Raw genomic sequence first — 15,076 nt, forward strand, 5'->3', positions numbered from 1 at the left:
ATGTAGAAATAAACAATACAACAGTATACAAAAACAAAATCACCTGAATAGTCAGAAAACAAATGGAGAACGCCAAATGCTCTTCAGAAAAGCTCTGTTCCAGTTTCTGGAAAGCTTGAAGGGTAGGTGTTGGCTTAACCCAGTGTTTTTCAACCTTGGCAACTTCAAGATGTGTGGACTTCAACTCCCAGAATTCCCTAGCCAGCCATGTTGAGAATTCTGGGAGTTGAAGTCCACACATCTTAAAGTTGCCAAGGTTGAGAAATACTGGCTTAGCCACTGGAGGGAGACTATTCCACAAAATAGAGCCTATCACTGAGGTATACAGTTTCTTGGCCCCAGCCCTCCTCTCCCCACTTCAGGACAGTGAAGAATCAGCAGCAGCTTCTCTTGAGATACATGTACTGGATGGTCGGTTATGGCGGGAGAAAGTAGTTTGAAGGTACTAGAAGCCAAGCCAGAAAGGGCTTTATGTGTTAAAACTAGCACTTTGAATTGCACTCAGAAACCTCCTGGAAGCCAAAGGAAGGTCCAGTGTGATTTTTAGGGAATCACAATAATGCAAATTTGGAAAACCCCTGTGTTGTGATATCTTTGTTCAGCACTTTGCAAAAACACAATCTCTTGCAATATGACATAGCCTGGATGCTGTAGTTAATGCAGGTTGATTATTGGTGTTCTCTGATGGGCTGCCTGCTCCAGTTTTATTAGTTAGCTTTCCCTGTCAAAGCCTGAAGACATGGACAACCATGAGACTGAGAGAATGAGGGTGGAGAGGAAAGAGAATCCTTCTGGATCCAGCCTATTGTAATTTAAAAAGAAACAAACAAACTTACATGTGTTGGTTTCTTCAGCCTTGGCCATAAAAGTCTTTTAGAAAGCATAAAGCTTTGTTGTACACTGCCCGGAGTTGCCTGTGGTGAGATGGGCGCCTATATAAATTGGTTAAATAAATAAATAAATAAATAAATTAGTCAAAATATTTTTCACATGTTAGGTTACATACAACACTATTGTGCCCTATTAGATTATTTGCAAATGTCTGAAAATACATCGCCAAACCTAGTTAATAGTAAAAAGCAGCATGGCAAGAAAACACATGCAATAAATATGTTACATTTAGACATGAATAAATCTTTATTTCTGTTAAAGCAGTTGTAAGAGGCTAAGAATGCAAGCTTTGTTTTGAGCGTGCTGGATGCCTTTCTCCCCATCTTTTGTTTCTGAAGTATCTTAAGTTTTTGGATCAGCTCTCTGAAAAGATGAACCTGGACAGCATAGCAGAGGAGGTTGGATTTGACATGAGGTTGGATGCAGTGCTGGCTCGTGCAGAACAGTTGATCAAATTGGAAAGAGACACATTGACTGACAATAAGATCATGGCCCGAAACCTGCAGAGGAAGGTAGGAAAAATATCAAAACAGTAGAAGTGTTAGTGTTTGGTTCATTTTTCACAGCAGCATAATATCAAACTAGGGCTGGGGTAGTATTAATTTAAGTCTCACCCAAATCCCATCACAGTAAGAAGAGAGGGAGAAGAGAGATGTTGCACTGTTCCTTGGAGGAAGAATGGAAAAAAAGTGTAATGAATAAATCAATATTTACTATCACAGGTGTTATGTTTTTATTTGGAAATGTAGGTAAAAGCTCAGAAAGAGCAACTTGAGAACAAAGAGCTGCACATGAAACTTTTGCGTCAGAAGATCATCCAGCTGGAAGAGGAGAAGCAAGTGCGTACAGCCCTGGCTGTAGAAAGAGATGAGGCCAACCTCACACTCAGAAAGTTACAAAAGAAAATAGACCGATTGCAGAACGAACTTTCTTTGGCAAGAGAAACAAATACAGATCTGAAAGTTAAACTTGCTGACACAAATGAACTGAAGGTGGGTAATAAAGCTAATAGCATGTTTAAAACCGTATTCAGAAAGGGTATGAATAAAAGTGGATGGATTTGCATTTAAGTACATACATCTAGGTCTAACCTGTCCATACTAACTGCTCAGCAGTAGAAAGCAATTTTGAAATGGTTAGCAATGTGTGTTCTTCAAGATCACCCGTACTTGACCCAACTTCAAATGTGCACCACCCCCTCCTGCAAGTGAGCATTATTTGGGTAGATGAGGCTCAGGGAAAAGCTAAATGCTTCTTGGCATCTTATATGATTTTCCCTTTACACTTCCATGTTTTGGCCTTTGGAATTTGTGTTCAGATCAGAGCACTGGAGCAGGACAAAACCATAGAAGAATTAAGCAAGTCCCAAGAGAAACTGGAAAAGATGAAGACAAAAGCTGAGAAGCAGTTAACCTCTGTCAAATCAGAGTTACATGTCAGAGAGCATGAAGCAAAGGAAGATAAAGAGAAGGCTAAACATTTGCTGGAGTCTGTGACTACAGAAGCAACAGCACTTAAATCAACTCTTGAGGAAGTCATGAAAAGAGAGAAACAGGTATGTGCCAAGGTGACTGATAAGAGGTACATGATATTTGCTACCTTTATCCATTCATCGGTCTATATGACTGCCCACTCACAGTGCAGCTAACGGTCTATTAAAAGGAATCATAAATAATCTAGAACAATTAAAACAATGCCTTGTATTCTGGGTGATTCATATACCACCCAATCATATCCCTGAAAATAGGCTCACCAAGCTTCCTGGTCCATTACTTGAGGGGAGAACCAGCTCCTCAATGCCCTATGCAAGAATGGCAGGGTTGGGGCCATCTGAATCTTGGTGGGCAGCTGTTCCATAAGGCAGAGTCTGTTTGATAGGAAGGATTCAGAGTATGCCCATCCTGACAGGGATAGGCAGAAATAACTGGAGACAGGTAGTCCTCAAATAACATGGCTCTGTGCCATGAAGGGCTTTATGGGTAATAGCCGACACCTTGAATTGCACCCAGAAACCCACTGGGAGCCAGTGCAGCTCACAAATACGTATGCCATAGGAATTGGTGTTACTATGCCATGGGGCATAACTATCCACCACACTGCATTCTGGACCAGCTGTAGCTTCGAAGTGGTTTTCAGGGGCAGCCCCGTGTACAGCACGTTGTAGTAATTCCGATGAGAAGTGCATCAACCTGGGATTTGAAGCAATTTTATAAGTTCTCTTTCAGTTGAAAAGAGCAAGAAAGAGGATACAGGAGGTAGGAAACAGGAACCTCATTTAATCGTTACAAATGAGAATATGTAGCTGCAGTTACCTGGGGAATGAGTGAGGCTATAGGTATAATTGCCTTAAAAAGAATATGAACCTTTGCATTACCAAAAGCATTAGTGCAGCCCAGAGGATTTGTTGGTATGCCAGAAGCTTAAAGGAATTTGCAGTGGAACCACTGTAGTTGCTAGAAAATTTTAAAGGGCTTCATGGGACTTTTCCTGAAGCTGGGACTCTCCAATTATAGAATGGCAACTGTAAAGGTATCGCAGAGAGTTGTGAATGGTTTTTGAGCTTGTTCATAGTTTCAAGATGTTTAATTAAGACACAGCAATAAAATGTTGCAGTCCAGTGGCCTTTTGCACTTCTGATTCATCACCATGTCATCAGCTCCAATTATTCTGAGTTAACTTTGTGCTGTAGAGCCAGCTGTGGTTTATTATTTGGAGACTTGTGCAGATGTGTATTATTGATAACAGCTGCATGAGAGAAGTTCTTTGGCAAGGGGTCACTGGTGTACACTTCTTCCCCCTCTGTTGTATGTTCTCAGAGTATATTGGGAAAGTCTTGCTTATTTAAGGCAAAAAACTAGGGAGTTGACAGTGTTTTTCCCTTAAATCCCTTACTTTCCCATCATTGTATTTCTGCACAATCTAATCTAGGGCCAATATGTTTTTTAAATTTCACCTTAAAAGGCCACATAGTTTCAGTTGCCTCTAGGAAAGGAGAGCTCCAAGGATCCATGGTAGGTGTCTTCATTACACTTTCCCAAGAGAGATGGTTCCTGGGAATGATACAAATAATCAGATGAGACCTTTGAGCCACAAATGCCCACTCATGGAATGGAGGGGTCTGATAATCTGTGTGAATATAACTTACATTTATAGGTAGTGTTTTTACTTCATAATACCAAAAAATGAACTTATTTTTCAAAACTTGTCTTATTTTCAAAAAGAAGAATATTGCAATCTGTTACATCAAATGCCATCTATTTTAATAGCACAAGACTAAAGAACAAGCAATAATTGTAAGCATTTGGCATGTGACCTTTCAAACACACTGAACCACAAACAAAGGTCTGAGCATATTTTGACATTAATTCAGATCATGCAGTGAGGTGTGTAATATTTAATGTGTGACTGCAATATAAATTATACAGAATTTTAACTTTCCCCCTCTATTTTGATTTTAAAAATCACAGTATGCTCCAATTTTATATATTTGGCACAAAACAAGTACTTTCAGCTTTCTTTCTGTACTGATAAGTAGATTGATCTAAACTGAACATTTATCCATTCATCTGCCTGATACCTCTCTAGCCTAGTTTTAATGAGGGTGTTAAATCTAAGCCTGGGCAGCATACTTCAGACAGAAGTATAATGTGTTTCTCTTGGGGGACATTCTTCTATATTTTGTTACGAAGTGTCAGGGAGAAGGGTTCCGAAGTATTTACTGATTGATTTCTGAATTTATATTATAAGCCGCTCATTGGCTTATATAACTGAAAACCAACACTGAAGTACAAAATATAATCACTGAAAGATTTCAGCAACATTAACACTTGGTTATTATTATTTTTATTCTCTTGGGTAGCTATTTTGAGAAAATCATTTCTTTTTACAAGTGAGTAAATATATATATGAGCCAGTTAGATGTAGTGGTTAAGGCACCAGGCTAGAATCCAGGAGACCAGGAGTTCTACTCCCACCTTAAGACATGAAGCCAGCTGGGTGACCTGGGGCCAGTCACTCTCTCTCAGCCCTAGGAAGAAGGAGGCAAGGGCAAACGACTTCTGAAAAACCTTGCCAAGAAAACTGCAGGGACTAGTTAGGGCAGTTGCCAGGAATCAACACTGACTCGAAGGCACAAAAATAAACAAACATCAACCTTATTGCTGTGAAACTCAGAGACCAATGATAACATGAGCAATGACTTAAGATTTTTACAGAGATTTTCATAAATGCTTGATTTCAAGTGCAGTAATGATTGAATGTATTATGTAGGTGTCATGTTTTTCTTACGGTAGGACCTGTATTACAGGGATGTTGTGTTTTGCAACCGTCAGCCCACATGGGATTTCCTTTACCAGATAAAACAACCATTTGTAGTTGCAAGCATTGCACTGAATTACATGAGTATCATGCATATGAACTGCAGAATATCTGAATTGCTAACTGTGATGGAACAATATGCTTTTACCAGTATTGTTATATTCTGACATTTTTGTTTTGTAGGCATGCGACAAAACAGGTCACTGTTAAAATACTTTTTATTGATATCATTTAATAAGCAGCCAAGCAGTGCAATATATATTTTCCCCTCCAGTGCTTAATTGTATGCCTCCATAGCTTGATAAAATGCTGTAGAAGTGGGCCTCATCATCCTAATGAGGAAAGCAGCAGTGGAAACTTTGCAGCTTTTGTACATGCACGTGAGGTCATGGCACACTTACAAAAGAGGCAGAGCTTACCATGTGAAGTTTTTTTTTCATCATTTGCTAACTTTTACAGACATCCTACCTCCTGGCTTGCTTGCTTATTTTTTTATTTAATTCATCATTCTTGCCAACAATCTTCAGCCATGTTGGCTGAGAAATTATGTAAGTTAAAGGTCAGCATATCTGAGGAGCATCTCTGTGAGGAAGGCTGCCCTAGTATTCTGTTTTTGATGCTAGATTTGAGTTCAGACCTAAGGAAGGCATTCCAGCCAGCCCAGAATAAATAACTGTCGCTTGTAAGTTACAAATAGGCTCTAACTGCAGTTATTCTGAAATGTGTAATGCAGAATTGAGTATAGCACAGACTACTTTTGAGGGTAGGAGGAAGCCATGAAGATACACTTGAGTCATTGTACAATTTTCAAGTTGACTTTGCCATATTAATATACAACAGACTTAAAATAATAAAAAACAAAGCCTTTATCCCTTTTTTCAGTGGTCCTGAGCTATAACAGAAGTAAAGCTTTAAAACACCTTCTCTTCATGGATTATCTTTTTTGCTATCAGCAGCTTCCTTTGTTGTGGTTTATTAAACTTGCCAAAAGTTTATTCTCATACTTAAGTTGCTATTCATTATTTTTATGGAAGATCCACTTCATTCCCAGAGCCATCTGACTTTTGCAGGTTGACTTACCACTAGAATAAAAATTACCATAGCAGCTTTCTCCAACCTGGAGTACTCCAGATGTGGATTCCATAATACCCAGTCTGAATGTTAATTGGGAAACAGAATGTTGGCTGGGGCATTAGAGAATGGGTTGCACAACATCTTCAGAGGGCACAGGGTTGGGGAAGATTGTGCCACTGAATTACAATATATACCAGGGTCTGAAAAGGCTTCACTAGTCAGTCTTCAGTTCCTGTAACTTGGAGAATTCTCAGGTCTAAGAAGTCTGGGAAACAAACAAAATAATTATGTTTGCTCCATAGTGAGAACAATGTAGTTACAGATTGGTGACATCACTGAAAAGGCTCATCCCCTAGCTACTACTGACCTCTTTTCAGATAGTAGGGATATCTAGAGGAGTTTCAGGTGTAGATTTCAGTGAACCACCATATTTGTTTGGGAGAAGACATTCCATATAGTTTACTGTACCTGTTTTCCTTTGCTCTCACAGCTGGCAGACTTCCGAACAGTCATCTCTCGCATGCTGGGTCTCAATATTGCCACTGTGGCGCTTCCTGACTATGAAATAGTAACTCGTCTTGAGGGGTTGATCCATTCTCATCAGCATCATTGCTCTCCCTGTGTCTGCTTCAAATGTCAGTGAAGGAAGATGGACTCTTGCAGCTTCTCCACTGGGTGCCTCCTTTCTTTCCACATATAGTAGTTAAAGCAGCAAAAGTCCAGTGTGATGCTCCATAAGTTAGCATTTTGTTGGAATTAAAATATTGCCTACTATGAGGAAAAAGAAAATTAAGTATTAGTACTCATGAAGTATCTTAATAAACAATATGGGTATAATTGGGTGAAAAGCTTATGCACTCAGCATTAAACATGAAACAAAATTCTCATAATTATCAAAGAGTGGAAGCTCTACTCATAGAAGTCACTTGAGCCTAATATTGAGCAGTGGCTCTCTCTGCCCCATAAACCATCCCTGAGAGCGGACGGGCAAAAGGAGGAAAATCTCCTGTGAGCAGATTTTTCCAGTAATACTTCTTAGGATCCAAGCTCATGTGTCAGTGTTTTGCAAAGCAAGAGATATGATTATTCCACAAGTAATTGTCAAGTGATTGACAAATTATAGAACAGATGTACCTGTGTCTGCAGGTTGTCCATATGTAAAATATGTCTGTTTTGAGTCTGTGACATGTATAAGAACTTCTCAAGAACATCAGTCCATTTTAATACGTTGACAATAGTTGGTTTAAATATGACAAGAGTTCCTTAAAATTGCATTCAATTTTAACATGTTAAAGAATTGCTAAAATCTCAAGAAGAGTATGGAGCTAGAACATTTCATTTGGAAATTTCAGTACTTAGACTAAATGGAAGAAATATTACATTGGCACAAATTAAATAGATAAAATTAACATCTTGGACAGCTAAAATTAAAATACCAACTGATTTGAAATTTAAAACATGAGTTTTGGTTGCAGTCCCATGGTCCATGAAAGACTTTCCAAGGGGTCATCAGATTTCTTGAACCTTAGCTTCTAAGATTGGAAAAATGTTCATTTTTAAGGAGAAACCTCATACCCCAAGCTTCATATGTGAAATAATAGCATCCATATTCTGTATTTCTCCAGTGTCAGGATTTGCCAAAATAGGCTGTGAATAAGTAGTACTCATAGCCATTCTGTGCTCTAACATGATCCAGAATTAGGGAGAATTATGTTAGTCCTTGAAATTAACATAGTTCGTTTCTCTCTTATTGGCAACAGTAGAAAGAAAGTTAAGACAAAGAAAATTCAGCACAGGAAGGGAAAAATAGAAAATGGTGCCATCTCTTCCTTGCTGAAGCTCAGATACATAGATACTTTGAATTTCTAGTACTGTAATCTTCCAAATTAGCAAAGACTTAGTAAGATTAGAGGATCAGATATTTAGAAGTGACCATCCATTCATCACAGGTCAGCACCCATAACTCAGCATCAGGCAGGGATTTAGAAGATCACAGATTCAATCCTGCTTTGCTAATTTGAGAGATCTGGAATTTGTTATTCTGAACTAAATCCCTTTTAGTAATTTAAATAGATGCTTTGAAAAAGTCTACCTAGATCAAGTCTCTTCTAGTATTTTGGTAGAAAATCTAAAGCAATCACATTTGGACAACGGCTGTCATTTATAATAGTTGCAGTGTGCATTTTTAAAAATAAACCTATATAATTGAATGAGAATTCAATAAATCATTAATGGATAGATTTTTTTTTGATCATTTTGTAAAATTTCTTTCGTTTTCTTTGGACTCCTGCTGAAACAGTTTCTTCTGGTTACATGGAAAGTAGAGTGATTGAATTGTATATCTCCATATTCTAAAATAATATCTAAATATCTATTTAAAGTTTCAAATGTTTGACATGTTAGAAAGATAACAGAATGGCAGATCATAGAAAACACAGGTTGCAACCAAAAGAACAGCTCAATTTCCTGTGAAATCTATGGTTAGCTTATAGGATATGTCCCAAATCCACACCCAGTCTGGAAGAAGTTTTACAGACCTTTCATCCCACCAGACTACTTGGGGGCAAAGGAACTTCTAATTCATTCATCTTCTAATTCAGAAGCCCATCTCTTGTTGGAAGAGTGACTTTAGTTATAGAATACTTAAAAGATGCCAGCCAGCAGGCCACTCACTTAAGAATGATCAGTTATCTTGCAAGCCCACAGATCCATGCAACATTTTACACATTTTTCTACAAAACAGAAAGCCTTTTCTAATGTGTCTGAAACTTAACAGGTCTAATGTCTTAAAAGAGTAACAGGATGCCAGTGTAAACTATAGAAAGTGGTATGCTGGTGGGCGAATATCCCACTAAAGTCAATGACACACTAAAACAAATGGAGATTCAAAAAAATGAATGAATTTGGGTTGTTCCAGATAAAGGGCTCTTGGTACTTAAGACACTGCACAGCTGGAGGGGGGGGGGATGAAATGTTGAGGAAACAATGGGAGATTTCCAGATGGAACACACATATAATTACACTGAATGAAAACTGAAAAGTAATGTCACAAATGGAGTAATTAAAGAATCTGGCACACTTTTGGTAGGTATTAATGGACTAGAAGAGTTGAAACCAACCATGGGAGATATTACACATGGTTTTACTGATGTACTCTTTATGTGTATACCTAAGCAAGTGAAAAATCACAGATTTTGGACTACTTGCATCTTCTGTTAATGTAGGATGTAGCTCATAGCACTATGTCCCAAAGTGGGTCCTTCCAGATGTTTTCAACTGCAGTTCTTGAAATTGGTCAGCTAACATGGCCGAAGATCAGGGAGTATGGGACAAGTAACCTATAACTTCTGGAAAAGGCATCCAGATTGGGGAAGGTGTCAAAGAAGGTAGATGCATTCTGACAAGCCTAGAAGTAACAGTAAACAAACAATATGGGGACGAACTATGCAAAATAAATTCAGCTGTTTTTATTAATGTAAAAGAATATAATTTTGTGTATCAGAAAGAAACAGTAAATGTGCAATCCTAAGCATACTTGCAGAGGACCTCATTTGTTGTAAATGTACTTCTGCCAAGAAGTAAGGGTAGCTGTTTTCCCTATTACTATCCAGAGGATACTCACAATGGAAGGAATATTCCTCAATAATTACCAAGTGGCATGTAGACATTTTCACCCATTTGCTACTGATAGTCCTCTAAGGAAGAATCTCGAAAATATCTTAGTTATGCTGCAGATGATTAATTATAGGGCACTGTCAACATGAACGATGTGCAACAAAAAAGGCTTTAAAATTGTAGAAAACAATGAAATGGCAAAGAGACACTAAACAAAAGCTACTGAAAGAATATTTGGCAGCATTAAAAGGTCAGAGTCTGATTTGTAGAAGACATGAAGACCACAGATACTTTCTGATTATCAGGAACTGCTGGATGTAAATTCTGCTAACAATAGGTCTGTGATATTTGATTTAAGGGGGGGAAAATCACATGTCAGGCAAACATCATTATGGCTTTACAGGAGGCTCTAGATTGGGAGAGACTTGTTCCCAATCTAGAGTATATTTCCATATTGACTGTCAACCTGATTGGAGATTCTGGGAGTTATCCAACACCGTTGGAGAGACTAATTTTTATTGTTTGTTGACATAATTAAGGCGTTTCTAACCTTCCCTATTTTGTAGATCTCAAAGCATGTTCTAGTCAATAAAACCAATCAAACAATAGAAAGCGGTGAGGGAAAGCTCACCACTGAACCAGTTTTTACTCTTTTATTTCATCCCACATGAATAAAAAAACATGTTGAAAAATGTACAACAGTAATTCATCTCACAACAGTGTTGGTAAAGGCACACTACATGTAAATACAGGTAGGCTGCAATTACTGCAAGTGTGACTAATGCAATATTTAATTTAGTGTGAATTGTAAATTTATACCAGGTCACATTTAATGCAACCCAAAATTCAGTTAATGTGAGGCTGGTGCATGTGCAATTGAGGCTAGCACATGTGCCGTTGCGGTTGGGGTTTTAGACACTGCTAATCTTTGTGTGTGCAAAATGGAGAAAAGGAAGATTCCATCAGAGGAAAACAGTGCAAGTTTAAAAAAGAAGAGACTCGTTATTACATTAGCACAAAAAATTGATGTAATTGAACAACATGAGTGATTTGTTTCTTTTTGCTAATGCTTGCTGCTTTTACATCTCATCTCTTTGCCTGTTGTTGCTTCCAGTATTTCATTATCTTCATTGGGAGCCATAAGGCTTCAGATTTCCATATCTTGCTATGGCGTTAACTCTAAAGCCAAGTAGGCAACCTGACTTTTTCAAGTAAATCTGGACTATTTGTTGAATTGGATTCTGACCCAAATTCATAAAATGTATGTGCAAATGTATGCATGCACACACCATCCATACAATACATATAGACTTACGTGCATACATATGCATCGAAGTAACTAAGACTACCTACATGTTTAAATCAGGGTCATTGTCTTTTCACAGATGAAGAATGCAATAGAACATATTGTAAAATTATACATGGATCAGTGCATTTCCACACAGTTAATTTAGCATGAAGCAGGTTGTTCACAATTGTGGCAGTCTACAACGTATGCTTCACTGGAAATAAGTGACTATTAGCATATTCAAAGATATACCTACTGTATCTTATTCTCATAACTTTAGTAAGAAATGCTGTGCCAAATCTTGTCTCAACTGTTGAGAAAAGCTGAGAGTTGGAGAAAAGAGGGTGCATGGGATTTGGAAATATATAATGGAGAAAAGACAGGAGCACAGGATCTTTCATCCTCCCTTTGTACCCTTTTCCTTCCCAGTGTTTTTTTTCTTGCAACTCCGACTTGCTTTTTTTTACACCTCCCACTGATCATGTAAATGATAAGAAAGGGAGTGTGTTAAACTGACTTCCTAGAACTGTGTTGCTTTATAATTCAGTGGGTGCTTCCCCGTGAGAAAACTCCTCTTACTTTTAAAAGATGATATAGATCTAGAGTCCTTTTCTGAAGATGTGCTTTTCAGAAGAAGGAATGTTTTTGTTCACATGCATGCATTCAGAACTCCAGGAGTCCTAACTGGAGCTATGGCCATGAGTATTTTCAACTATTGGCTGGGTCCTTACATGCTTCTGTTGACCGGGTTATGCCCATCGTCTATAAAAGTATTCCAGGCCAGATTTCCAAAATGGTATTGCTTAAATTCAGTCTGCTGTTCTGGAAGTGTAAGGCATGCTCTCCTATGCAACCTGCCTTTGCCCCCAAAGCGGTTATGCCCATATTCCGCCCCCCCCCCACTTGCAAAAAATATTGAACCATGATTATGAGCTGGAGAATGTTACAATCTTTAGACCCCTAGTCCTTGCCCTCTCACCCCCAGCTCAAGTCTCACAAGCCTACTTTTGAGACCATCCTGACATCATCTCTTTTTCCAAAAGGAAACCCAGCATTGGAATTTGGCAGGTTCTGCATCTAGATGGCACCAGAGATTTTTATGTATGCCTGTGCTGCCCTCTCATGGTCAGCCTAATTTTTGCAACCCCCAAACATATATGGTGTGCATAGTGCGTGCGTACCATAATTCCAAACTTGGAGGGTGAAAACGAATCTATCATTTGGTGCTCTGGATGCTGTTCCAAAAGTTATAGAATCATTCTCTTAATGTTACAAGCTAAAGTATTATTTTACTTTAAATGTTAGCTGACATCGTGAGGCTCAAGGCCATCTTTCACGGTGGATAAGTTATCCATATTATATAAGCCTTCTACCCCCTAAATATAAAACTGGAACTATAAATACCCTTACGTTAGTTATGAAATGGAACCACATTCTTCTGCATTTGTTAAAAAATTATTTAAAAACTATTACAGCAGCCATCATTAGGTCATCTGTATCTAATTCTTGCTTCTGAACATGTGTTTAATCATCTGTGTGTGTGTGTGTGTGTGTGTGTGTGTGCCTGTGCACCAGCAAACTCTTTATTCGTTGTAAAACATTGTAAAACAATGAAGAATGTTTTTCAGCCAGAGATAGACAAATAGTAGATATATTCCACTGGCAGAATCATTCGTTGTGATGGAACTACCTGCCACACAAACTAATGGTAGTTTGAGTTAATGAGTACAAATCTATACTTAATTCTTGAGCCTCAGGTGTGCTTCTGACAGTGGTACAAGCTGACTACAGTTCTGTCTGTTTCCATGGCTTTGTAAGAAACTCTCCTCCAGGTGGGTTTCTAAGCGTAGTTTGCAGAGAGGGAAAATAGTTCAATGTTAGCATTCCTTTTCTTAAAAATATGTAATTATTGGATATTGTTCCTATGTGATGTGTAAATTTATTTGGAAGTAACTTATTCTTACTTTTTATTTTAGAGCTTGCTTTGATTTAGATTCTCATGGTAGAAATGTATATGTTAACATACATCAGAACTAAATATTCAAAGAATACATTTTAATAGGGAATAGTTCAGCTCATATGTAGTATTTGCTTATATCCAGTGGATTATAAGACAGTATAATGAATATAAAGCAAGAGATTACTGCAGTATTCTTACATTTTATAAGGCTTACTGAATCAACTGCTTAACCAAGGGTAGGATTTTTTTTTTACCACAATCAGCTGATGATTAGTTCTACAGTGGAATGTATGCTTCTAACGCAGAGGGACATATTAGAAATCAAAGTGCAAAATACTTGAAATATATATACAATAAATAATTCAGATTTTTGATTTGTAAATATTCCATTATTCTATATTAAAGGTTTTAACAGAATTCTAATTTTATTGATTCAGATGGTTAAAGTATCATGTTGATTTAGAAATGAGTGCTAACAGCATAATATATTCCCCTGGCCTTTCTCCTAATCTTTTCATTGCTTTTGGGGATACAGTAAACAATTCTATCTTTTTTTTTTTCCTCCTAGCACAATAAGGTAACACCTTGCTCATATTGTGCTGTAATTCATATATTCTTAGTTCCTTAATGCAGTTAAGACAAAAAACTTTAATATCCTGACTAAACTAAAAACAGAGGAATCTTTAGCATGCCTGATATGAATAAAATTGTGCCTTCAAGTGCCCATTACTTGGAGCTTGACACAGAAGCAGAGCGCCAGTTGATATAGAAGACATGTAAAAAATACCTCTGAGCCAGAAAAAGGAGAGTGATCATGCTGATCAGTAGAAAAATGTAATATGTATTGGGGCAATATCTCTATTAGTAGTAGATTTATTTATCATGTGCCTATAATGAAGTACAGTACAATGAAAACAGTAATAATACTATAACATACTACAATTAGTTATAAAAAACACAGCTAAAAGGCCCATCACATATAATAATGTCCGCATCTGTGCATTATAGACTAAAAATAATAATATTGCTTCACAGAGGCTAATGAATAAGAAGGGTTTCTTTTAATGATGTATTAAAGAGATCTGACTCCAGGTTGATTCTAAAGAACTGGAGCCAGGTAAGGAAAGACTCTCAAGCATGATATAGCTATTCTAACACTCAGGAAAGCTAGTAGATCCTGGCCCAAAAATCAGTTAATTGTACAAGCTCATGAACCATCAGATTATCAAATAGCTTGCCGTGCCAATATATAGGGCATGAAGCATTAACAGTGATTTGTACTGGTATCTCACAAATACCAAGCCAATATAATAATGGCAATAAAAAGAGGAATGAATACAATAAAGAAGGTCCAGAGTAGCATGAACAGCAGCACTCTGGACATGAATCAAAAGGTGAAAGGGAGTCTTAAGTAACCCAGCTATTAGGGTTCTGCAATAATTCAAGTGTGGCAGAACCAGGCATGAATTGACTGTTCCTGCAAATATTCCATAAATAGAAATCACAGGTTTTAACTGCTTTTTTTTTTTTTTTTTATGAAAGGCTTTAATGACAGTCTATCATGGATCAGGACTCCCAGTTTCCTCACAACCAAAATGACTTGCTACTGGCAACCTTGAAAACCAAAAACGCCCCAAACCCAGTAAGGGGAGGGATGAGATGACATGGATGGAAAGGAATAAACTTGGTCTTGTCCATGTTCAGTTTAAGCCAGAGACAGCACATCCAGTGAGAATTCTTGCCTAGATAGCTGGAAAGAGATGTTCACAACTGTATCATCTAGAGAAGGGACAGATGAATAAATCTTCAAGTCATCAGCATTACATTTGATAACTGAACTGGGGGGAAGAAATCAGACAGCATATGTATAAAGAAACTAATAAGGGACCCAACACTGGGCCCTAAAGAATTTCTGATGATAATGAGAAAGA

At 37.7% G+C, this 15,076-nt stretch overlaps 1 protein-coding gene across 3 annotated transcripts in view; it reads left to right on the forward strand.

The window, feature by feature from the left end:
• The window catches only part of CCDC170 (coiled-coil domain containing 170), a 56,942-nt gene extending 48,415 nt beyond the window's left edge, over positions 1-8,527 (forward strand). For all 3 annotated transcript variants that reach the window (XM_007432678.3, XM_088142103.1, XM_088142096.1), the window contains 4 exons: positions 1,230-1,403; positions 1,641-1,883; positions 2,210-2,446; positions 6,773-8,527. In XM_007432678.3, coding sequence (XP_007432740.2) covers positions 1,230-1,403; positions 1,641-1,883; positions 2,210-2,446; positions 6,773-6,925 — 807 coding nt within the window. In that variant the 3' untranslated portion in view covers positions 6,926-8,527. The remainder of the gene's footprint in view (positions 1-1,229; positions 1,404-1,640; positions 1,884-2,209; positions 2,447-6,772) is intronic.
• The last annotated feature ends 6,549 nt before the right edge of the window (positions 8,528-15,076 follow it).

Source organism: Python bivittatus, unplaced genomic scaffold (assembly GCF_059951505.1).
Source record: "Python bivittatus isolate LINGU-HERP-01145 unplaced genomic scaffold, Pbiv_v1 ctg000020_np1212, whole genome shotgun sequence".
Taxonomy (NCBI): Eukaryota; Metazoa; Chordata; class Lepidosauria; order Squamata; family Pythonidae; genus Python; species Python bivittatus.